Consider the following 23,120-nt stretch of genomic DNA (forward strand, 5'->3'; position numbering starts at 1 on the left):
CAGAACGTACAGTGTCTGCACTGAATATTAAAATATAAACTGCGTAGGTCACCAAATGTGCTAAATACATACAGAAATAACTCAATATTTTTCAATCTTATTTACCAATATCATATGCTTACTTATGCATGTTTACTGTATATTTCTTGCTATTAAATGTGGAGTCCTAACTGCTCCAAATCAATACACAGAGTCGTTTCTTAAGCCAAAGCAAAGTTTTATTTGCAGCAAGGAATCACATGCACAGTACAGATTCTGAACAAGTGACCTCCGAGTCAAGAAACGTTGTAGCATTTATACAGGCATACAACACATATCTCCTCTGCTCCCATCTGCTGAGCACAGGCTTGGTTACTTTTGCAAGTTCTGTGCACGCTATCTTTCATGGCCATCTGTATTTCGAAAGTTGGACAAAGAGCATTTAATCATAACATATAACACTGAATTTTTATGACAGAGACACATAGTCTCTGCTGGGATTTTTACTATTAATTTCCCTGATTTTTATTTGCTTTGGACACATGTGATAGGGTCTGAGGGTCTTTCCTTGTTACGAAAGTCCTCTGTGATGGATTATTGATGTGGCTTGCTGACTGAACTCAGTGACTTGACACATGAAGCTCCACTGTTTTAGTCAGTTTTAATCCTGAAGAAGTGATATAATTTAAAATAAGAAGATTTTATGTGAGTTGTGTGGATTTATATGTGTGTGTGTGTGTGTGACTTTCCTCTCCCTCCTGTGCTGTCCTCTCTATGCCCCACCAGTTTTAGGGATTACTAGAATATAATCGCCTGTTCGTGCGTCCTCTGCGTCGTTACGTACAGCGTCCTCTGACGTCAGCGCGTGTTTTCGAGCGTAGCGTCGTGGCCGCGTCTGTCCTTCACATCCGTCCACATCCTTCTAGGCTCGACTCCCAAGCGCAGCAACGATGGCCCTGCTCAAATCCAACAAGGTGATCTACTGTCTGGGCAACATCTCCCCGTCACTGGGAGTTCTGTCCACCCGCAACAGGTAAACAGTCCCAACTCGCGCAGCACTAGCGCAGACAGAGACATTTAAACAGCTAAAGCTGCAGCTATCTTTACGAGTTAACGGAGAGCTTCCACCGCTAGTTAGACCAGCAGATAACCTGGTGTTTGAAGGTTAAAGGTTCCGCCAGGGTCAGGTTTTACTCTGAGGCTTCGTTGATCGGTGTTGTAGCTCTACTAGCTAGTTGGCTAACAGGGGTCAAATGGTTTCCACAGGCCCTGCTGAGCTGTCGGCTGAGGTTAGCTACCGCGACCAGAGCGCAGCTAGTTAGTCTTTATATGTAGCTCTGCTGTTTTATGACTCATTAATCTGACAGGTCAGGGTCTGGTGGTCAAGGCATCATCTCTGATAGTCACTAAACTGACCGTTTACAGGGTAACTTTGTGTTTCCATTAACGAGGCGTGTTGCTGATGAAAGTCACGTTAGTGTGTCAGTAGCACACGCTCCCGTGCAGCAGACACCTGCTGTGGACGTCAATAACAGCTCAGCTAGTTTTATACATCACAACTAACTTCTTTATTATAAGTACGTTAGGCTAGTTTGTTGAATTGAAACAATTTTGCTTTTGTTCTTCAAACAACTTTATTGACTATTTAAACGATCGCGATAGCTTTAGTTGTCAAACCGCACGTACAGTTTGAGCCAAGCGACTTGTCGTAGTCGGTGAAGTCGTGCGAGCTGATTGGCTGTCGTGTTCCGCCTTTGGTCGGTGATTGGCTCATTTCTAGCGCTGAAACTGAGCTAGAAAGCGGCGTGTCCTTTCATGGCGTGTTTGGAGGACAAACTCGCTTAGATCTTTTGTTGTGGTTTTAGCTCATTAACATGTTGAGTGTGAAGGTTTTATAAATGTAGATAGTTTCATCATTAGGACCGTACCTCTGTTCATCCCGTCGTTCCAGCGCCGCTGATATAAGTCTGGGTTTCATTTAGCTCGCTGCTGATCTCCTGTTTCTGTCTGCGTGGGTGTGTTTCACTGTGTCTGCTTCGTGTCGTCTCGTGTTCACACAGCGGCAGCAACACCTGCATCCAGACGTTACTATTTAATGCTAGATGCTGGCATGAGAAGCTGCTAGTTGGGAGGAACCATCCCGCCGTGTACCTAACCTAACAGGCCTTTGGTCTATTGATCACTGATAACTGGGCAGACACTGATGTTTATATAAACCCTGAAGTTCAGCTGGTCAAGGTTCTGTGTGCATGCTCACTGCAGACTGAATGAGACCACTTGAGGCCCAATGCCTCTATAGGGTGCAGTTTGCTGCTGCTCTTCTGAATTGTGCAATAATACATTGTGTTAAATGCAATTATTTCACACTAAATAATTGCACCTTTGATTGCACACAATGATTACAGACAGTCAATAACCGAAACATGCAAAGCGATGTTCTCATACATAGATTGACTATATTTCCCTGTACTCTCTATACAGTGATTGTATGGTAATCTTATCTAATCTTAAGCAACACAGCTTTAGAACATTTTTACATGTATGTGACAGAACCTCTCACAGGGAGCGACAATATCAGCAACAACCGTAACAGAAATACATCAGAAATAATAATCTGACACAGTCTCAACAATATACGCCTCTCTAAGGTGTTTTTTTTATCCACAACTGTTACATTTTTCTTTTCTGTCTTACATTGTGAAGCGTCTTATTAAAAGTGCATTACAAGGCTTAACCTAGCACATGCCCTTCTCCTCTTTTCTTGTCTAACCAGTTCACACTACTTGGTTGTCATACAAAAAAGTATGTTTGTCAGTGCATGAAGTCACAGTGCACCAATCACATCTGTGTTTTAATATTAGGGGATGGGAGACTCTTGCCCTTTGCGAAGTGCTCTGTCCTAAATTTAGCTGCAAAGTTTAGAGGGTTTACAAAGTAGAAGAAACCTGAGACAATGACATGTCTGTGAGGGCAGGAGTGTAGTGGAAGTCGCAACATCCAACCAGCTTCATTTATCAAGCAGATGTTTGACAGAACGTGTCCATTTTTTGTCATCTAATGTGCACAAGGTTTCATTGGCAAGATTGTTGTTATGCAACAGTCCATTTTTATATAGTGGCTAAATATACAACTGCAAACTAGACAGTAATGGATTGATTTGATTGGTTCTTTTCTCTTTACACTTACATTAAGGTTTTGTTAGTATCCAGTGATGAGCACCTGTGATTATGTTCAGTTTTTAAAGATGGCAGTAACACAGACACCAGTGTGTTTGGAAAGAAAAGTATTTTAAAATCAGTCACCCAGCTGAAAACAGAGTGGTCAGTGTTAGTGCCTAGGAAGTCTAATGTGGTTAGTTAGGCTTAAATCTTATTAAGGTTTAAGGCTAAAGTGGATCACTGTCATGTGCATGATGAACTACAGACAGTTTCAGGCTGAGGTCAAGTGATCAGACTGCGTGACCTTTTTTACGTTTATTGTGGACTTCTATCGCTGCCTTTAATTGTGGCCTACCTACTGACTCAGAGAGCGCTGTGTAAAAGACAAGAAGTATTAGTTTAGGTGAGCTGAGGAGTATTTTCAAGCAGAGCACTGCATTAATAAGCTAAAAATAAAAGAAATAGTGAGCCACAGGCCAAGTGAAGGAAAATTGAAAAAAATAGTTTGCAAATACTGCTAGAAGCACACAAAAAGGAAACAGTAGTAAATACAACTGGCATGCTTGGTCATCACATTTTCTGGAATATTTAAATCCTTCACATTCTGCAGTGACCTGCTGAGTGTTTACTATGGAGGTAGCAGTGACTGAGTAAACATGGGAGTGAATTTAGAGACTGCTCAGATTATAGACCCACTTTTACTGTTGCGCTTGTTTCTGGACTCTGGACCTTTCGAATGGATTATAATGTTTGCTTCATAAAACTTGTGCGTGTGTGGTTAAAGTGTCTCGGCGTCAGTGTGGTCTCCTCAGGTCACATGAGGAGTTAAGCTCAACTATTAGGTCCTGAACATGTTACAGCAACACGGCTAATACAGACGTCACAGCAGTGGGCAGTGTTACACAAGGCCACAAAGAAGCAGCACTTTTTTAGAACCTTGTAAAGCTTGCAAAGTAGCATTTTTAAGGTCAGTGCACACAAATGAACTGTTTGCAGTCTCATCATCATCATCTTCTTCACTGTTCTGTTTTGGCCTTTGCAGCTCATGGTGGGGTGGAGTACAGATGGGTCCCCCCGATCCCATCCTGGGGGTGACCGAGGCCTTCAAGAGGGACACCAACCCCAAGAAGATGAACCTGGGAGTAGGAGCCTACAGGGATGACCAGGGAAAGCCCTTCGTCCTCAGCTGTGTCCGCAAGGTAAAGCTGTTGTTGTGAATCCTCTGATGTCGCCGCTTCCTCAAGTCAGACTTTTGGTGAACTCAGAGGGAACAAGCAAGTCTTTACAAAATCGAGGTGTCACTCACGGAGTTTGATAGTTTTTAGAAGGGTTGAAAGGTTGCTGCTGGTCACGCTCTTCCTCATTGCTGCCTTCCTGCTTTGTCATCATGAGCTCTGCTTCTGTAGCAGGAACATCAGCATTCAGGGTTTATACAGAGTGAAGCCCGTGTTAATATTTAGGAGAATTTCTGCATTATCATCATGGCATAGTGTCTGTCTGGTTGTTTTGATTCTAACCAAATGTTAGCTCAGTTACAGACATTTGATGTATAACGTACCAGTCAAGTAAAGTATAGTTACAGTGTTTTATACTTTTCGATTTCTACACCTGTTCTGTAGGCAGAGGCTTTGATTGCAGCCAAACAGCTGGATAAGGAGTACCTTCCCATCGGTGGTCTGGGGGACTTCACCAAGGCCTGCGCCCAGCTGGCTCTTGGTAACGATAATGAGGTCCTGAAGAGTGGCAGGGTAAGTTGGGGTGTCTGCTAATCCAACCTAAATTAAGTTCCGGCAGTCTTTAAGTCCAAATCAGTGCAGCATTACTTTTCTCCCAACAGAACATCACCGTCCAGACCATCTCAGGAACTGGATCTCTGCGCATTGGAGCCAACTTTTTGGTGAGGTTTTCTTGTGTTAGCAACTTAGCACAAAAAAAAGTGTTTAAAAAGAAAAAAAGAAGCAATTTTTAGGCTATTCTGCCGATCTCACCTGGTTTTCTCTGTCACAGTCTCGATTCCACGGAGGACCTCGTGATGTCTACCTGCCCAAACCCTCCTGGGGAAACCACACACCCATCTTCAGAGACGCTGGCATGCAGCTCAAAGCTTACAGATACTACGACCCCTCCACCTGTGGCTTTGACTTCAAAGGAGCTCTTGATGACATTTCTGTAAGACATGAATGAGAGCCAGAGATCAGAGGATCAATTAAATGAATTCAAAACTAGTTTCATGTTGGATGAAATGCTCAAAGTCCAACTCTGGTCAGAGTCAGAAGGCTGCTCAGTCTGGACTGAATCCACATGCAGGCATTTCTCTGAGGATGGAATGAGCTCCGTCTCACCTCATTTTCATGTTATTGATACAGTTCATCAATGTTGATTAGACTATTGAGTTTTAGTTGAGCAGTTAACGCTCATAAGTTCAATTTGGATCAATTCAGTGACTTCAGTGCAGATTTCAGGTTGGGTGAAATGCTAAAACGCTAACCCTACTGAGGCATTAGTTAGTCAAGCACAATGCATTCCTGTCTTTTTCAGGTCTTAGTGAGTTAATCTTAGGTTTCAAAATTCTTTAGTAATCTCCTGGATATGTCTGTTTTCCCCCCTGTGTGTGTTTTTTTACCCATACTCACATATTCAATATTAAATGTTCACAGTTACAAATGCATTTTAGATATATTATAATAATGTGATTACCCTTTATTACTACATTTTTGTGTATTCCCCCAAATATTTTTGGTTTTAAGTGGATCAGAGCCCCTAAAATACATATACTCACAGAGCCCACTTCTGTTCAAAAACAGCTCTTTTTAAAAATGTTTTTTTAATGTAACAGAAAATCCCAGAGCAGAGTGTGATCCTGTTGCATGCGTGCGCCCACAACCCCACCGGTGTGGACCCCAGGCCCGAGCAGTGGAAGGAGATTGCTGAAGTTGTCAAGGTAAGAAAGCATCATTAGTTTTTATGACCTTGTTAGCATCATTTTGATAAAGATGTGTTCATTTATCTCAGATGGTCTTTGACAGGTCAAAAGCCGCATTTGATAAGCGCTGCATAGTAACTAGTTGTTATCACAATAACTTCTTTATCTTGCTTTGTCTGCGTCTTTCTTGTCTCTTGTCTTTTTTTCTTCCTTCCTTTCTCACCTCATAGAAACGCAACCTGCTGGTTTTCTTCGATATGGCCTATCAGGGCTTCGCCAGTGGAGACATCGACCGCGATGCCTGGGCCGTGCGCTACTTCATCGAGCAGGGCCACAACATCGTGCTGTCCCAGTCCTTCGCTAAGAACATGGGACTCTATGGTCAGTGCAGGCTCTTCTCAAATAAGTAATCATTAAAACAGCAATCAGATTCCAGTGCAACAATGAAGTAAAACATCTGATAGAAAATCAGGTGAAATCCATGTTTGAGGAGTGACTGGATGCAAGTCTGAGAATGAAAACTCTACCAAGTGACTGCTTGAGCTTCAGCTTGTGTTTTGCCACCACCCAGTGGTAAAAGTTTGTTAGTCAAATGAGGTTTATTCAAATAAGCTTTCAGGCTTTCAGAATGTTGAAACAAATTGTACCAATTAGTTTATTTCTTCAGCTGCTTCTGTGTGACATCAGAATGTCCTGAAATAATCATCTTTGAGGAAAATAATGTGAAGGAATAGGTGTTATAATGTGAACACAGTGATGTCTGGTATTAAACTAAGATCTTAGTCAGATATAAAAGATTTTTTAAAAAGTAACAGAGCAGTGATGCCGTACTTACAGGCAGCAATAAATCTTAAATTCTTTACGTTTAGCAAACGACACACAGTGATTCTGTGACTGTCGTATAAACTCACCCAGTTAAGTCTGTTTTAAGAGATGCAAAACTGGTTGCAAATTGACAATATGATGATCGTACTATTTAAATGTACAGATGTCATGAGCCCACTATTAAATAGTTCTTTGATTCAGTTTTGGTTTTAACCTTTAAGCCTCTAAGCTCCAAGCAGCTCAAGTGTTTTTGCTCCTGTCACATTTTTACTCACTGTTTGTTCTCTGTTCACTGCTATATGAAGTCCTGCAACTTAGATTTGGTTGTTTTTCTCTATAAAACCGATGATCAGCTCAAGGACCTTCTCTCAGAGTTCATAGAAGAGATTAAATCAGTCACTATACAAACATCAGCTGGTCAGACTTAACTGTAAATCACTGAATGTGCGTGTTGATGTGGACAGGTGAGCGTGTGGGAGGCTTCACCGTCGTGTGCAGAGATGCAGAAGAGGCAAAGAGAGTGGAGTCCCAGCTTAAGATCCTCATCAGACCCATTTACTCCAACCCACCAATGAACGGCGCCAGAATTGCTACAACTATCCTCAACACACCAGATCTGCGCTCACTGTGGTACAAGCTTTTAGATGCATTTATATGTATATCTATGGATACTGTACCGGGATAGAATGTGCAGCTTGGAGTTTCGTAAAGACACTTTAAGCCTCCATCTTTTCATAAAGTGTTCAAGATACGTTCTCAGACTTTTTTCTACATCATTCTGTGTTTATTTGTCACAGGCTGGAGGAGGTCCATGGTATGGCTAACCGCATCATCAAGATGAGAGAACAGCTGGAGGCTGGTCTGAAGAAGAACGGCTCCACCCACAACTGGCAGCACGTCATCGACCAGATCGGGATGTTCTGTTTTACAGGCCTCAAGCCCGAACAGGTACTCAGACACTCTCTGTTGATAGCTGACAGCAGGGAAGAAAAAAATAACTCAATAAATAGTTCAATTGTAAACCTAAACTTACTTTTAAAAGTGATTTCACACAACAACAGATAATGAAACAAATTAAAGGTATCGTGCAGCAGTTTGGGAAATACACTCGGGTGTCTTCGGGCTTAAACGCGAAGGTCGATACCACTCTCATATTTGTCCATTAAATTTAAGGCTGCAGCCACAAACCAGAACCAGCAGCTTTCTGGAATCTCCGCTGGTTGCCTGGCAACTGCACGGCACCAAGAAATAGACCGGACCGTGAAATGGCAAATTACGGCCATTTTTCCGCTGCAGTTTTTCCACGGATTAAACCTAAATGATATTATGTCTTATTTTGTGGGCTTTAGAGGTGCTGCCTGGTCCATCTTGTTACCTCTGACAGGCCACCGTAGCCGCTTCCTCTCCTGTCTTCTGTCTCTTTTCTTCAGCTGAACAGGAGCCGACTGTAGCTTCATATTTACTGCACGGGTGTGAGGGCGGTATTGATTTTCTCATCTAACTCTCGCCAGAAGGCCAATATCCGTATTTCCCAAAATGTCAAGTCATTCTTCTGAGGGCAAAGAAAAAAATCCAAAGAAACAGTAAATAAAGAGCCAACAGCCTTCCCCCTTGTTCACTGCATGTGGGATATTTGTAGATAGAAACGTAATTGTTTATTGAAAATCAATTTTTTAAAAAAAGAAAAAGAATCCACACATTTGTTCTGTACATTTCCAAAGATCAAGATTTGATTTTTGATCATATATACTTTTTTGGGGGGATTCTGTGACGGGGTACTTATCAAAGATCTTGCTTTGATCTGATCTACTTTGAAAAACTATTATTGGTTTAAGTCTTGAGTAAATGTACATGTTCCTGTTTATTTATTAATATGCTAACTATGCAAATAAAAATGCTGCATGCTAGAATCAGATTAGTTTTTTAAATTAGTACATCAGAGTGCCACATCTCTTGAACCTGTAAATAAGTGTCTTTTCCATGCTTACCTGTTTTCCACCAAGAGAACCAGGTGCCAGTTCCATGCTGGTGCTAATTCCAGTGCTTAGTTGGTTCCAATCTGGCACCTCCAAAGAACCGGTTGCTTTTTCATCAGCAAGGAGCCGAGTTAGAGCCACCATACGTCACTGAATACGCCGTCATTTACCGAACAACGCTCGCGCAACACAGAAGTCCACACAGGACTCCAGACTTTTTTATTTATTTATTTTTACCGGTGCAGCCAACTGTCACACTGGTTGCACTTCTCACCTTGTCACAGACAAAACATTTGACTGGCTGAACATTTTCTCATCAATAGACTCTACAATTTACGATGTTCCCTGAACGCCCCACATAACAGCCTTTGCTCGCTGCTGCTGGTGGTTGCGGTGCTCAGACCGGTGTGCGACCAAAAATAACTGTAAAAAGAGTAAACCAGGACGTTCTGATGTCAGATTTGTCCAGGATGAAACAGAGTGTTTTTTTTTCTCGTGGTCTTTTCTATGAGCGGACTAAACAGCATGTAGTGCACTCCGTTTTTCATGAGAAGACCACAGTACACCGATGTTATTAATTCCTGTTTTCCACCACTGTGGTGCTGCTGGTGGGATACAATTCTACTGGCTTTCAGTGTGCAACAGTTTGTTCAGAACTTCCGTGTGTCCTTGGACTCATTCCGATACATCTGTGATCGGACCAGAGACGTCCTGGTGAAAAACGACACAAATCACCGCTTGTGTGTCCCATTCGTTGGTCTCGGTGGTCACGATAGCCTCGCCCCCAGCCCCTGACGTACTCTGGGCTTTTCTGTGGCCCAGCAATGAGCTGGTGCCTAAAAAGCGCCAGTTTTGAGAGCCTGGAGCCGGTGCTTCGGCGGTGGAAACACAAAGAACTGGTGCTAAGTCAGGCACTAGCTGGAACTAGCACTGGAACCGGTTTGGTGGAAAAGGGTTATCTGAGACACTGAGAGAAAAAAAAAACTCAGCCATGTTCCTTTGTCTTATTAGAGTTGTTTGAGTTGTGTTTGCTACTTTTCTTTCTCTGCAGGTCGAGCGCATCACAAAGGAGTTTTCAGTGTACATGACCAAGGATGGCAGAATTTCCATGGCAGGAGTGTCGTCCGGGAACGTGGGCTACCTGGCAGAGGCGATCCACGCAGTCACCAAGTAGACCGGGTCCTGCTGGGAGAGCGACAAAATCAAAGCAGCAGTGTTGAAGAGGAGCTTTATGCGTCACTTATTCTTGGTCTCCTCCATTCCACCTTTAGAACAGCTCAATATTTAGTTTGTCTCGATTGGGTTTCATCGCGAGTTCAACTTGGAACGGTTGCTGTTGTTGGTAGTTTGTTTCCTGGTCACATTTCTTTTATGTTTTGAATTTCACCGAACAGGCTCCCCTGCCAAATTGCAAAAGATCGATTTCTTCCCTCTACTGGCTGAGCTGATGTCTCATCTTTACTTATTTATTTTGTGGAACCAACTGTTAGCTGTGCATGAGCGTCCTACTAAATGTGTGCTCTTTATCTGCTGTGGGCCCTCTCACTATACAAAAACCATCGGGGACTGTGCGTTAGTTTTACGTACAAGATGAGATATCTGTTGCGCTGTGAAAGCCTGTAGAAAATGTGTTTTATTTAATTTTACTGGTAAGTTGTAGCACTTTATAAGCTGTACAGCACTGTTTGAGTTTCTTGACAAGACTGTCGGTGGGCTTTACTGTATGAACAGGCATTGAAATCAAGTTACCAAGGTTCCTCTGACCTAATCCATCATCCAGTAATTCAGTCTCTTGATTATCTTCTCTCTTTGGAATTTGCACATCAGTCTTTCTATGTATTCAGTACTTTTTCAGTAGGATTTGTGAATCTTTTTCTGGTTTCAGTTTAGGTGGTCACAGGGCAGCAGGTTCTCAGTCGGTCCTTCTTTACACCCCTAAAAAAAAAAAAAAAACAAGCACACAAGCCTGAAGAGTTAAACCACAGTACAGATGGAAGGTAGATATACTGTATGGATTCCACCATAAAACTTTATTTTTCACCCAAACCCCCAAAGTTAGTTTATGTTCATAGCGAGGCTTCGTACTTACAACCCATACTACTGTCTCTCTGTGCGCCCAATAAACATGAGTGGAGTGTCTGCTTGGGTTGAACACAACAGTTCATGGAGAAATATGCACATGCTGCTCATTCACTCAGACGCCATGTTCCAGTGTACGAATCTGTTCATCGTGACGACTGTGAGACACAGATGGCATCCAGAATGTGAAGTCTGCTCATACTTCTGAAAGATCTCACACTGCGCCTCCATGTTTTGCATTCTGTCATAAAATATGGATCGTTGATCATGTACTTTATTGAACAAACAATAAATCATTATAGAGTAACGGTCTGTTCTGCTGTGTTTGTCTTTTTTTTTTCTCTAGGGATTAACATTACACTCTTTATCATATGATTAACTGTATATTTTAGTTGAACATTTGCTTTAGGATTGCTTCTGTGTGAAATCAGAACCTGTCCTAAAACATTTCTTTGTAGTAGTTACACATTGAGGAATAGTTGTTCAGTCCAGAGAGTGGCTTTGGTCTTTTCCCCAAAACAATATTGAATAACATGAACAGCGTGATATGCAGTGTTAAACTGAGAGGCCTGATTCTGATATAGAAAAATATTTAAAAATTGAGATGTAAAATCATATTTATTGGAAGCAATAAATCTTTCATGCTTTACATTTAACAAACAGACTGAGGCCTGTCTGTTTTCCTAATTAATTGCCATGTATAAACTCTTTTGCAGTGTACATTTCTAAATAACGTTGCCATTAAATCCCAAAAAGTACACCCTGAAAATAAAGTTGTTTTCGTGTAGAGTTGAGTTTGGATTTATCAGACATTTAACTAATATTATAAAATAACACATTAGACTTTATATTGTCATATTTTAAAACTATAAAATTAATGGAGTATTAATCCCCTCTCATTTAACGACAAAGTTGCCCATTTAGTCATTTAAGCAAGCCTCATGCGCTAAAACTACAACTCCCACAATCCCAAGCAACACCCAGCATTCCGGTCACGTGACGAGGTGTCACATGCTCCTCCGCTTTCTACCATAGACTGTACACAGACAGAGTCATTCTCTGCGGCGGAGGCTCCAGGTAACGTGAGCAGTTATCTGCGTTTTATCCTTTTTTCGTAACTCAACATTACAGTGAATGTAAATATTACGGAGATATTTAAAAGTTGTGTATGTTTGGAGGAAACGAGCTTCGTTGTGTTCGGCTTCAGTTTTGGTTTCTCGCCTGCTAGCTAGCTATTGTAGGTGACAACAACAAAGGGCAGAGCTGCGTTGACAAATGTTATTGTCACGTTAAAGAAAAGGAAAGCTCTAATCTAGTCACAGTAAAGGGCTGGGTACTTTCTTGTAGGCAGCTGAAGATGTGATGAGGAGCTGTTGATTAAAACTGGGGTCAGCTGGACACCATCAGCTCCTTATTAATGGCAGCTTTACTTAATCTGCTGCAGCTTCTGTTGGCATTGGGAAGGATGATCAGTGATTTATTATCTGAGATTTGTGGTCAACAGAATGACACAAGAGCAGTGAAAAATGTCAGCTCATTATCTCAAACTGTGCTTTTATAATAAGCTTAACCTCCTGTGCACCAAAACCAATAATCAATCAGGACAAGGAAATGTTGGATTTGGTGATTTTTGAAGCTGCAGGACTTTTAGAACTTTTGAAATCATGATTAGACCTCTTATTGTCTTTACAGTGTCTACACGGCAGACCTTCAACGTTGATCGTGTTGTTTGAAATTTTTCTTCTTGTTAAAAAACATGAAAAAACATCTATCATACCAATATAATATAGAATTCAATGCATGCAACAAATAAAGTTGAAAATATGATATATTAAAACTGTAGACATTTTAGAAAGGTCAGCTTTGAGTGACTTTGTTTTATTTCAAACCAAATCAAGTTTTTTTTTGTTGTCATATTTGCAGGCAGGATGAGAGAGTCCTTTGTTTTCTTTATTTCTTGCATATGCAGTAAATGTAAAGTCAACAGATAATCCAAACTAAATTATCACTCAACAATACCTGAAAGTAGAGAATTGTGAGATGACATGAAGACGGACATATTGGTGCTTGATAAAGAGGGAGCTTGGAATTTGCAAAACATCTGTCTTTTGAACAAGAAGACGCAGCATCACTTGTTCTTGAATAATGCAGTTAGCAGTAATGTTAATCCAACTGTCAACTCACGTTTCTGTCTTTTATAGTCGACTGCTTTTGGAGCACTTTTACTTCCTTTTTTGAAACAGGAGCGATTCAGGAACTGAACCACTGATGATGACACTCTCCACTGGCAGCCTTTAACATGCACAAATTCTATGAGAGCCAGTAGTGCAGGTTTTCTTCTGAGTCATAAATGAGTATATTTTCAGAAATCAGGGAACAGAATCTGTGTATTGCCATTAAAACTGTGAGCTATGTTACTTCTTTTTCTGCTACTTCTTGTTCCTCATGTACTCAGTTTGTTAATATAATACAATACTGTTCAGTTGTTGTTCTGAAATGCAAGTAATTCTAAATGCAAGCCACATCTCCTTACAGATCGATCCCCAAATGGCTCCGTCGTCACGCTGTCACTCGTGATAAGAAACGCCGGCTGCCTCCTGACTGTTGTGGAACCTCAGGATCTTCAGCTCCAGCCCCGTCTCGTCTCTCCGCTCGGACTTTCTCATCTAATTTAATTTAACTCTCAGACTAATTTTCTGGGCTGCGTCAGGCTTCCCAGGCCGAGCTCCAGCCTGTCGACTCATGGCGATCAACACTGATGTTGAGGACTGGGGCGCCGTTGGCAGCAATGACTCTGGGGAGAGGGCGTGGCTCCTGCAGAGCCCCAGCGTGGATTCTGTTCGGCATCCTGAGGCGGACGGCGGGAGGAGCGGAGGCGTGTCGTCGTTGGGAGCCGTCTTCATCGTGGTGAACGCGGCGCTGGGAGCGGGTCTGCTCAACTTCCCTGCAGCCTTCAATATGGCGAGAGGAGTAACGGCAGGAGTGATGCTTCAGATGGTGAGAAGATGCCACTTACATCAGACACCTCTTGTACGGGTCCTTTCCTGCTGCTGTGTGGGGCGTGTGTTTAAGACGACAAACATGTGGTGTGATGGGTTAAACTGGGCTGCATATACACAATGTAATGTGTTAAATGTTCAGTGATGACGGCTGCTGATCAGACATTACCAGAGGCCAAAGGAATGGCTTCAATTTATACTGACAATTTCCACACTCAATACATGTAATCGGGCAGCTGTGGCTCAGGTGGTAGAGTCCTCTGATCGTAAGGTTGGCGGTTCGATCCCCTCCACAGTCGAAGTGTCCTTGGGCAAGACACTGAACCTGAAGTTGCTCCCGATGGCAGGCAGCACCTTGAATGGCATCTCGGTGTATGAATGTGCGTGAATGAGAAACACATTGTAAAGCGCTTTGAGTACCACTCAGGTAGAAAAGTGTTATATAAGTGCAGACCATTTACCATTTACCATGTACCAGAGAGAAGCAAGACATTTTCTGGTGTAATTCCAGTCAGTTAAATTTTATTTTCGTGATGCCACTACACAACGTATGTCATTTCCAGACACTTCACAGGGTAAAGTGAAGACCTTGCTAAATCATACTGAGAACCCCCCTCCAAAATAAGTTTCCTTTGAGCAGCTATAGAAAGAAAAACCTCACCTGTACTGAAACCTCCAGCAGAACCAGGCCCAGGGAAGGAGGGCACCTGCCTCGACTGACTGGGGTTGAGGGTAAAGAGAAGAGTATAGATATAAAACAGTAATACTTCAGAGGCCAGTGAAGCCAGTAACTTAAGAGAAGCAGGCAGGAAAAAGAACACTGTTTTATTTCATTATTAACTGAAATGACTGTTCAATGATCTAAATTAAACTATAAGACTGAACTTTGCTTTAAAATGCACATCTAATCTAATGTTAGAGCTTAAAACAATCTTGTGACCAACAAAAACCCTCTAACAGACCTTGTCCTGTAACTCTCTGCCTCTTGTCCCTTTGTCTTTCAGTTCATGCTGATCTTCATCATCAGCGGGCTGGTGATTTTGGGTTACTGCTCCCAGGTTCGTGCTGCTTCAGATCATCACACTGCGACTGCCTGAGTGTCTTCCACCTCCCACTGTTCTACATCTCTACCATGTCCTACAGCCTTCTGACTCTTTAGTATTTTCTTTCACTAGCGGTACAAGTGTTGGAGCAGCATTCTTGTGTAATAACTTCTTTATTCTGTGGTTGTAGTCCTGATCAGAAGGCTTTCACTTCCTGAGTAGCTCAGACATGCTTACATGCTAACACACGGCTGACAAGGAAAACTAAGGTTGATTCAGTATGAGTCAATAAATAAACTATGTTCAGCTGTCGGATGAACTTTGTCCTGAAGTAACACTGAACAGCCTCAAATGAGTTTCTCAAATAGAACAATTGCTATTTCAGCACTTTTACTGCTTGTACGATGTCCCTCTTTTGAAACTGCTTGTCTGGTTTATTCAGGTCAGTAACGAAGGCACTTATCAGGAGGTCGTTCGAGCCACTTGTGGAAAAGTCTCCGGCATCCTCTGTGAAGTGGCCATCGCTGTCTACACCTTTGGCACCTGCATCGCGTTCTTTATTGTCATTGGAGACCAGCTGGATCGCTGTGAGTGCATTCACACACCAGCTACACTGCTTCTGTCTCATTGTATTGCATGATTGGACGACGTTTGATCTTAGTTTTCCTTCATCTTTAATAGTTAAAAGTGCCATTTCTCTGTCTGCAACTGGGAAACATGTTTAGTACAGCAGCATCTTAAGACAGTACCATCTTTAACGAGGGCAAAGAGCAGCAGCAGGAAAGACACCACTCAGCTTTTTCACTCAGTAAATGTGTCTCTCATGTGACTCACTCTTACGTTTCCCTGCACCGAGATGCTGACAGTTTAGAAATCCTGATGGCGACCTTCTCCCTCCTTTCAGACCTTTGAAATGAATGCAGCGGTTGTGACTTTCATTATGCACTTTGGTAAATCTCTGCCATGTGTAAAGCAGTTTACAGTTAATGCCCTGTGTGCCATACAGGACGTTTCACTGCCTCCTTCTCAGTCCTCCTCAGAGCTTTTTTTGCTTTCTGTTGCAGTGGTCGCTGCAGTGGCTCACGACACCGAGGGTACAGTCAGCGGCTACTGGTACGCCGACCGCAAATTTACCATCGTCGTTACCGGGGTCCTCGTTATTCTTCCTCTGTCCATCCCCAAGGAAATTGGCTTTCAGAAGTATGCCAGGTACAGGACTCTGTCTGCTTAAGCTGTAAGAATTTCCTTTTTTTCCCCTTTTACGTTACACAATAATAATTTTGTGTTTTTTTTCCCTGCAGTGCGCTGAGTGTCATGGGAACCTGGTACGTTACCATCGTGGTCATTGTAAAATACATCTGGCCGGATAAGGAGGTGACTCCGAGCTATGTTCCCACCAGGTAACACCCGCACACACTTCAATGCTCTTACAGCTTATTATTATGATTAGTTCGGCAGCGTCCACCAGCTTCGTCGCCTCGCTTCGCTCGCGTCACTAAATCATTGTGTTTGTTACAGCACTGCTTCCTGGACGGCAGTTTTCAATGCAATGCCCACCATATGCTTTGGTTTCCAGGTATCTTCTCATTTGGTATTATTTGCAACTTTAAAAATGATTTGAGTTTAATGTTGATGAATTATATCTGTCTTATCTTCCTCCTCCTGGTCCCTCTCTATCTCTGCAGTGCCATGTCAGCTGTGTGCCGGTGTTCAACAGCATGAGCAGGAAAGAGATCAAACCCTGGGGACTGGTCGTCACCCTCAGCATGATAATCTGCCTTTTTGTTTACACGGGAACAGGTATTATCAGTGTGTGTTACCGCAGTGTGTGTTCAGTAACGCATCTGTCAACAAAGTCTTAGAACAACTGACTTTTAAATCAATCTAAGGAGTTGCATGTAAAGGTGATTGTACAGTTATACAACCATGATAATCGACATTTATTTCAGGCTTTAGAAAGATGTGTCCACTTTATGATCAGATATATTAAGTTGGTCTAAACCTCATTGCAGATATATACCAGTTTACACGATGCTGATGTGTGTTGTGTAGCTGCGTTTCTCGTCAGGTGACTTGTGACTGACTGACTGCTTTGTGTTCGATCAGGCGTCTGCGGCTACCTGACGTTCGGCTCCAACGTCAGTCAGGACGTGTTGATGTCGTATCCTCCCGATGACATCGCGGTGGCCATCGCCAGAGCTTTCATTGTCGTCTGCGTGATCACCTCCTATCCCATTTTGCACTTCTGTGGCAGGTGAGACGCGGTGAAAATTAAATTGTGGGGCGGATGTGGCTCAGGTGGTAGAGCGGGTTGTCCTCCAGTCGCAAGGTTGGCGATTCGATCCCCGGTCCCTCCACAGTCGAAGTGTCCTCGAGCAAGACACTGAAGTTGCTCCCTAAGTGCAGACCATTTACCATGAAAGCAAAACCCCAGCGCTGATACTGACATTTTAAATAAATGCATTAATGATATGTCAGGTTTAAGGAAGGCTTCTGTAAATTCACTTGTGACTTTTTTATGTCACGGAGCATTGAAGAATGAAGATGTCAGTACTTTCTGGAGGACAAACTGTGCACAAACAGTATATCTGGATTTCTGTACAGCAGCATCTTGTTCCTAAAGATAAGATAATATAGTCCAATCTATCAGCCTATCTTATTTTATTTTTTGCTTGCTTTTCTTTGATGCACCGAGATACACAAAGTCTGGATACTAAATCATTTCCAGCAGATATACCGACCTGATTAAATGTATCAGGTGTTTGCCAAATAGGATCCACCCACATTTAATACTGTTTGCAAGAGACTGTCTCGCTGTTTTTTGCCCAGATCCAAAAATAATCATCTGTGAGCTTCCCCACACTTCAGAAACTAATTAATTTTACAGCCTCATTGTTACGATCCAGCCTCTAGGGTCAGCTGGATGTAACAAAAAACAGATGGAAGTGGTTCAGGTAAAACAATTTATTGCTCAGTAACGTAAATGAACATCAACAGAACTGTGACGATACAAAAGAAGAGGGTGGATGTTGCTAAAAATCAAAAGAACCAAACGAAGGCTATCAGAGCGTTGAAGCTAGCAAACTAAACTAAACTCTTTAGTCAAACTTTAAATCTAATAGCAACATCCACACATAACAAAAGAAACTAAAACAAACTAGTGCTTCAAAACACACAATACGAAAAACACAAGACACGAGTAACTTCTTCACGAAGTTGGCTAGCTGCTAACAGGAGTCAGTCTTCACTAAGACTCTCTCGAAGCTCCCACATCGAGTTCGCAGCTGCCAACAGAAGTTACCACAAACCGAGCAGCACCAGAGCAGACTGTTCATATTAAATCCCAGCCAGCCCCGACTAAAAGGTTGGTTTTATAGCCAGGTGTGGTGATTGCTGAGGTGGAGGAGGAGTGGTGGTGGTCCAATCAGATGTTATCAGAGGTGGGAAGAACAAGGCTGAGAGTAGGTCGGGAGCTCCAGGGCAATCAGGACTGATGTCTGGCAGGTGTGGTTCTGGAGCTTCAGCTGGGCCTTCACAGGCCATCTTCCCACACAATGATCACAAGTCCACATGACCAAAACGGCACGAACACTATGGGCCGTAGCACTCATGTTACTTAAAAATGAAATGGTTAAAATCAGTTGGAGACATACAGACTCAACATTTAGGAGGGAACAAAGCATTGTTACTGGATTTGATTTCAGCTGTACCCCGAGTATAGTCTTCAGAGTCTGTATCTAAAAGATGAGCAGAGGATTAATGCGTCCCTACTGTGCGGTTAGGACACTTTCCTTATTTTACAACACAGTTTATGTCGCGTTTCTTCTCCACCATGTGACTCCGTGTCCCTGCAGGGCCGTCATAGAAGGACTTTGGCTGCGTTTCCAAGGCGAGCAGGTGGAGGTGTGCGTGCGCCGCGAGCAGAGGAGAAGGATCCTGCAGACGCTGGTGTGGTTTGTCGTCACCCTCGTCCTCGCCCTCTTCATCCCAGACATCGGTCGCGTGATCTCGCTGATCGGAGGCTTGGCGGCCTGCTTCATCTTTGTCTTCCCCGGTAACAGCGTCTTCTTCATCATGTGCTGTAGTTTGGGATTTTATTTTTTTGCAATTTAATGTCACTTATATGCAATAAAATAATTCTTTCAGGTTTGTGTTTGATACAAGCCAAGCTATCGGAGACAGACAACCGATCTGTGAGGTGAGACGCTGCTTGTTTTTTTTGGTGTCTTTGTGTTTCTCACAGCAGCGAGAACACATGAATGTAAGAGGGCCTGGAGTGTGTGTGAAGTTTACATGTTGTCCTTCTGTACGTAGAGCTGGTGGTTGGTTGTAGTTGGTCTTTGCTATCTAATAGTTCGGATGGATAAAACACGGGGCTTAATAAAGCATTATTTAAACGTGCTGCTAGAGGGCAACACATCACAACACTTTGGCTTTTCTGTCTGAGGTTTGTTGCTGAGCAGGAAGTCACAGATGTCCCCTTTAGCTCTATGAACAGTGATGATTTTTTTTAAAAATAGGCTATCAATCATAGATAAATAATCAACCGGTTAAGCAGGAGTTAAGAAAAGCTTTTTACTTGCAGCTCTAAAGGCAACTTAAACCCAGAACTCTGTGTTTCCACACGATGAGCAGCCCTTTTCTCATCAGTGACATTTTAGTCTAAAAATGTAAAATGCAGGTTTGAGCAAACGTATTTTTTTGGCCGGTATATTATTTAATGTTGGTTTTTCTCTCCTACAGCTGGCACGGATTGGTCGTCTTCGGTGTTGCCATGGTTACACTGGGAGCTTTCATCTTTGGCCTCACCACAACAAACTCCATCTATCAAGATGTTGTCAACTAAAAGGATTTTTTTTTTCCTCCGAGACAGCACTGTCCTTGGTAACAAAGACGGGGAGCACTCAGACCTGTGCTGCTATTCTGGACTGCTGAATGACATGCAGCGTCTCATGACACTCACTTAAAAAAAGAAAAACAAAAATCCAGACCACTACAGCTCGTCACATCGTCTCCTCCATACAAAGTTAAAACTAGAGTGTTTCACTCAATCAGGGAGTCACCACACAACGCCGACCGACTTCAGACACTTTGGTCTTTGTCTCCTGTCCAGTTTAAATAGCATGTTTTCGACGGTGTCGCCGCTGCACAGGGACACAGACTGACCTCTCCCGTCTCTGGACGACGCATTCCTGCCCCGTTTACAAGAGCCGAGGGACAATATAGAGAAAGGCCTTAGAATCAAATTGATTTTAAATAACGAAATTGTACCAATTTGTGTATTTTAACTTGCATGTCAAAGTAAATGTTTCTTATCATTGAAAATCAACCTGCTGTTGTTCTCATCTCCAGGTCCGTAATCTAATCCGGGTTCAGACTTTATGTTCGTGCTGCTGATCGTTTGTCTCTTGTCCAATGAGAAAGTTAATGGAGTGATGGGTTGACACACTGGGACTCGGCATGTCTACTGGATTTAAGTGACAGAACTGTAAGTCCAGGCAGTTCAAGTTCCAGAGAATACTGGAGTCAAATGGGAGGTTTTCAACAAAAGAAAAGAATGTATGACATTTAAACATACTTAGGAATTCATTTGAGTTATTTATTTCTTACTTTAGTTTTTTTTTGTTTAGATATATATTTCATAGGGTTACAGTAAAAGTATTAGATCATACAAAGCTACTTCGCTCACTTAAAGCCAACATGGAAAACCTTGAACTACCTGACAGGCTGCACAGCTGCGTGTCTGTGTGTGAACCTGGAGGACGTCTAAGACGAGCAGCGCCGCCATGTTCAGGATATGAAAACCCAACTTCATCTAAGAGAGCTGGTTCCTCAGAGAATGAGTTGGAAATACCTACTGTCCAGGTGCAGGTGTATAAAAAAAATGAATGTAACCCTAGAATTCAGTTGCACTGGTCAGACACAGTGGAGTCACTGGGATGAAGCCGACGGATCAAACTCCAGACCTCAAGTTTCAACCTCTAGAATCAAAAGTTAAATAGTTCTTGTTTTGTTTTTTGTGTGTGCCTAAAACCAAAGTGTGAGCTTTCTTCTTTCTTTTTAATGCAGCGATGTCCAAACCCTAATCTACTTCACACTAAAGAGAAGAGTTGAGATTACAGTCGGCTTCCAAGTTTGTTTAACTTCAATACATGGAAGTACTTTTTGAACTAAGCTGCACAACAAGGAAACTGGTCAAAGGTTTACATGGTAATCCAGACTAAACTGAGGCTTCTTTCCCCGTTTATGTTCATTTGATTAGACTGTGACAGAGCCAAGAACATTAAGGATGTTGTGCATGTTTTGATCCATAATTCAAAAGAGATTTAAGACTTCACAGTCCTGTTCAACCCACTGAAACAAGGTGTTTTTACTTTGTGAATATGAGGGACAGAAAAGGTAAAAGGGATGCAGAAAAGCAATTATGTTGTATTTGTCACATTGGACTAAACACAGCGACACATTCGTCATGATTTAGAGGAAGGGAAAGAAGCTGCAGCTAAAACAGTAATAATGTCTGCCATCAATGCAATGTGACTGTTTTTATAGATTTTTTTGCAATCCATGTCATAATACAAATTGCTTCTATTTGGTGCTTAACTGTGTTAAATTTGTCTAATGATTTTCTTTTATGTTGGTGCTGCAGACGAAATGTTTTCAGACATATGGACATGGACTTTCTTCCAAGGAACCTGTTGAATAGAATCACATTTCCATGTTGTCTTGCATAGCCGATGACTTGAAAACATGTTAATGGAAAGTTTGGATGGAAATATGTTACGGATCTACCAATGATACTCTAATAAATGAACTGTAATTAAGGCATGCCAATAAATCTGACAATCCAAGAGTTCAACAAAGCATTTAATAATAAAAAAAAAAGACAAAGTCAAGTGGATTTGCAGTTTTGATCCTGGCAGTTTTAGCATCGGTATGATTTTTATTTATTTTTTTTTTTAATGCTGTGTTGCTGAAAAACAAAATTTAGCTGCACATCAGTTCAACAGACAATAGCTTCATAAGATTATTCAAAGTTTAGTTCAACAGCTGGAAACATGGATAAGTTCTGCTCTGGGTTTGAATTCACGACACTTGAGTTTTAATGAAACGATGAGATAATCACGTCTGTGTTGGTGAACACTGGAGGATGAGTCTCTTCTTGGTTCCCCAACATGAATGAAGTTTAGGAGCTTAACAGAGTCTGTGATCAGATCAGGTGGCCTCAACCCAACTGAAGGCAATAGAGTGATTTGTACAATGTGTTATTATTAATTTAGGTGTTTAATTGAAGTTAGTGATTTGTCTGAGAGTTGGGCTCATCTGAGGCGGTCAGTCAGTTCCCCTCTCTCCTGGTTTGTGTCTTATTTTGTTTGTGCTTGTATTATTTCCCTTTTAGATCACGCCTCATGGGGTCTGTCCTCCTTAGTTCAGCCCTGACAGCCTTTATTAAAACACAGGGACAATGTATGATACAGTAGCTGCAGTGTTCACGCGATGAAGATGCAGAAACACCAAATATGTCAGCATCCAAAAAGTCAACACACTAAAATGGAAAATGAATCCTACAAATACAATTAAATGTCCCAGCAGTTTTTTTTTTTCCCCTCTTCACTGACTTTCCCTGAGTGAAATGTACCATCTAACAAGTAATGAGTGCAGGTGTGTTATAGAGTCTCCATTTGTGCTCAGTAGGGCCCGTTTGTTATGAAGGACTGGAACATGTGGAGAGCTGGACTGGGAGCCCACTGAGGAACCATGTGACCGGCGCCCTGAAACACACATAAAAGCAATATTTTACAGTCAGCAGTCCTCAACCTGAAACAGGACAACAACGCATTACTGCTCACCTTAACGGTCAGGAAAGTGATGTTTCCAAACTGTTGATAGAAACCAGCGATCTGGTCGTCATTAATCCAGGCTTGGTACTTAGTGGTCGCCTACGAAGAACAAGTTAGTACAGTTAAGCCTGTGTCTGTGGAAGAAAAACACACTTTACTAGAATTAAAGCTACCTTTATGCCGAGGTCCTCCACAAACCACCGGTCTCCCAGGAAGTTGCAGGCCATGTCGGTGTCTCCGTTGTAGACGAGCGCTCGCAGGCCCAGAGAGAGCAGCTTCAGATACACATCCTTCACTGTT

The 23,120-nt window shown here is 42.3% G+C and overlaps 3 protein-coding genes across 4 annotated transcripts in view; 2 read left to right on the forward strand and 1 right to left on the reverse strand.

The window, feature by feature from the left end:
* The first annotated feature begins 857 nt into the window (after positions 1 to 857).
* On the forward strand, positions 858 to 11,252 carry LOC103366280 (aspartate aminotransferase, mitochondrial). Its single transcript, XM_008293957.1, has 10 exons — positions 858 to 1,012; positions 4,180 to 4,336; positions 4,757 to 4,885; positions 4,975 to 5,034; positions 5,145 to 5,306; positions 5,974 to 6,078; positions 6,291 to 6,441; positions 7,350 to 7,515; positions 7,683 to 7,833; positions 9,913 to 11,252. Exons 1-10 carry the CDS (start codon positions 930 to 932, stop codon positions 10,033 to 10,035), a joined length of 1,287 nt encoding a protein of 428 aa, XP_008292179.1. The 5' UTR covers positions 858 to 929; the 3' UTR covers positions 10,036 to 11,252.
* A 716-nt stretch (positions 11,253 to 11,968) lies between these two features.
* On the forward strand, positions 11,969 to 21,835 carry slc38a7 (solute carrier family 38 member 7). 2 transcript variants are annotated; one of them, XM_008293959.1, is made up of 12 exons: positions 11,969 to 12,017; positions 13,476 to 13,937; positions 14,944 to 14,997; positions 15,425 to 15,569; positions 16,047 to 16,191; positions 16,284 to 16,382; positions 16,501 to 16,558; positions 16,668 to 16,782; positions 17,089 to 17,236; positions 18,837 to 19,036; positions 19,129 to 19,180; positions 19,726 to 21,835. In XM_008293959.1, the coding sequence occupies exons 2-12, from the start codon at positions 13,683 to 13,685 to the stop codon at positions 19,826 to 19,828; spliced, it is 1,374 nt and encodes a 457-aa protein (XP_008292181.1). In that variant the 5' UTR covers positions 11,969 to 12,017; positions 13,476 to 13,682; the 3' UTR covers positions 19,829 to 21,835. The 2 variants fall into 2 exon arrangements, with proteins under 2 accessions (XP_008292181.1, XP_008292182.1); XM_008293960.1 differs by lacking the exon at positions 11,969 to 12,017 and adding an exon at positions 12,037 to 12,076.
* Positions 21,831 to 23,120, reverse strand: part of LOC103366282 (lysosomal protective protein) — a 7,048-nt gene continuing 5,758 nt past the window's right edge. The window contains 3 exon segments of the mRNA XM_008293958.1: positions 21,831 to 22,751; positions 22,830 to 22,919; positions 22,994 to 23,115. Of these exon segments, the coding sequence (XP_008292180.1) occupies positions 22,668 to 22,751; positions 22,830 to 22,919; positions 22,994 to 23,115 (296 nt within the window). The 3' untranslated portion in view covers positions 21,831 to 22,667.

This window comes from Stegastes partitus, unplaced genomic scaffold, assembly GCF_000690725.1.
Source record: "Stegastes partitus isolate 25-593 unplaced genomic scaffold, Stegastes_partitus-1.0.2 Scaffold926, whole genome shotgun sequence".
NCBI lineage: Eukaryota > Metazoa > Chordata > Actinopteri > Pomacentridae > Stegastes > Stegastes partitus.

What these genes read in the sequence shown, in the direction of transcription:
- slc38a7 (XM_008293959.1), top strand. Translation starts at nt 13,683, where the DNA reads ATGGCGATCAACACTGATGTTGAGGACTGGGGCGCCGTTGGCAGCAAT. An exon ending in CAGGAGTGATGCTTCAGATG is followed by an intron (nt 13,938 to 14,943) that starts GTGAGAAGATGC and finishes TTTGTCTTTCAG; the next exon opens with TTCATGCTGATCTTCATCAT. An exon ending in CCATATGCTTTGGTTTCCAG is followed by an intron (nt 16,559 to 16,667) that starts GTATCTTCTCAT and finishes CTATCTCTGCAG; the next exon opens with TGCCATGTCAGCTGTGTGCC.
- LOC103366280 (XM_008293957.1), top strand. Translation starts at nt 930, where the DNA reads ATGGCCCTGCTCAAATCCAACAAGGTGATCTACTGTCTGGGCAACATC. An exon ending in AGGTCCTGAAGAGTGGCAGG is followed by an intron (nt 4,886 to 4,974) that starts GTAAGTTGGGGT and finishes TTCTCCCAACAG; the next exon opens with AACATCACCGTCCAGACCAT. An exon ending in GCATTGGAGCCAACTTTTTG is followed by an intron (nt 5,035 to 5,144) that starts GTGAGGTTTTCT and finishes TCTCTGTCACAG; the next exon opens with TCTCGATTCCACGGAGGACC.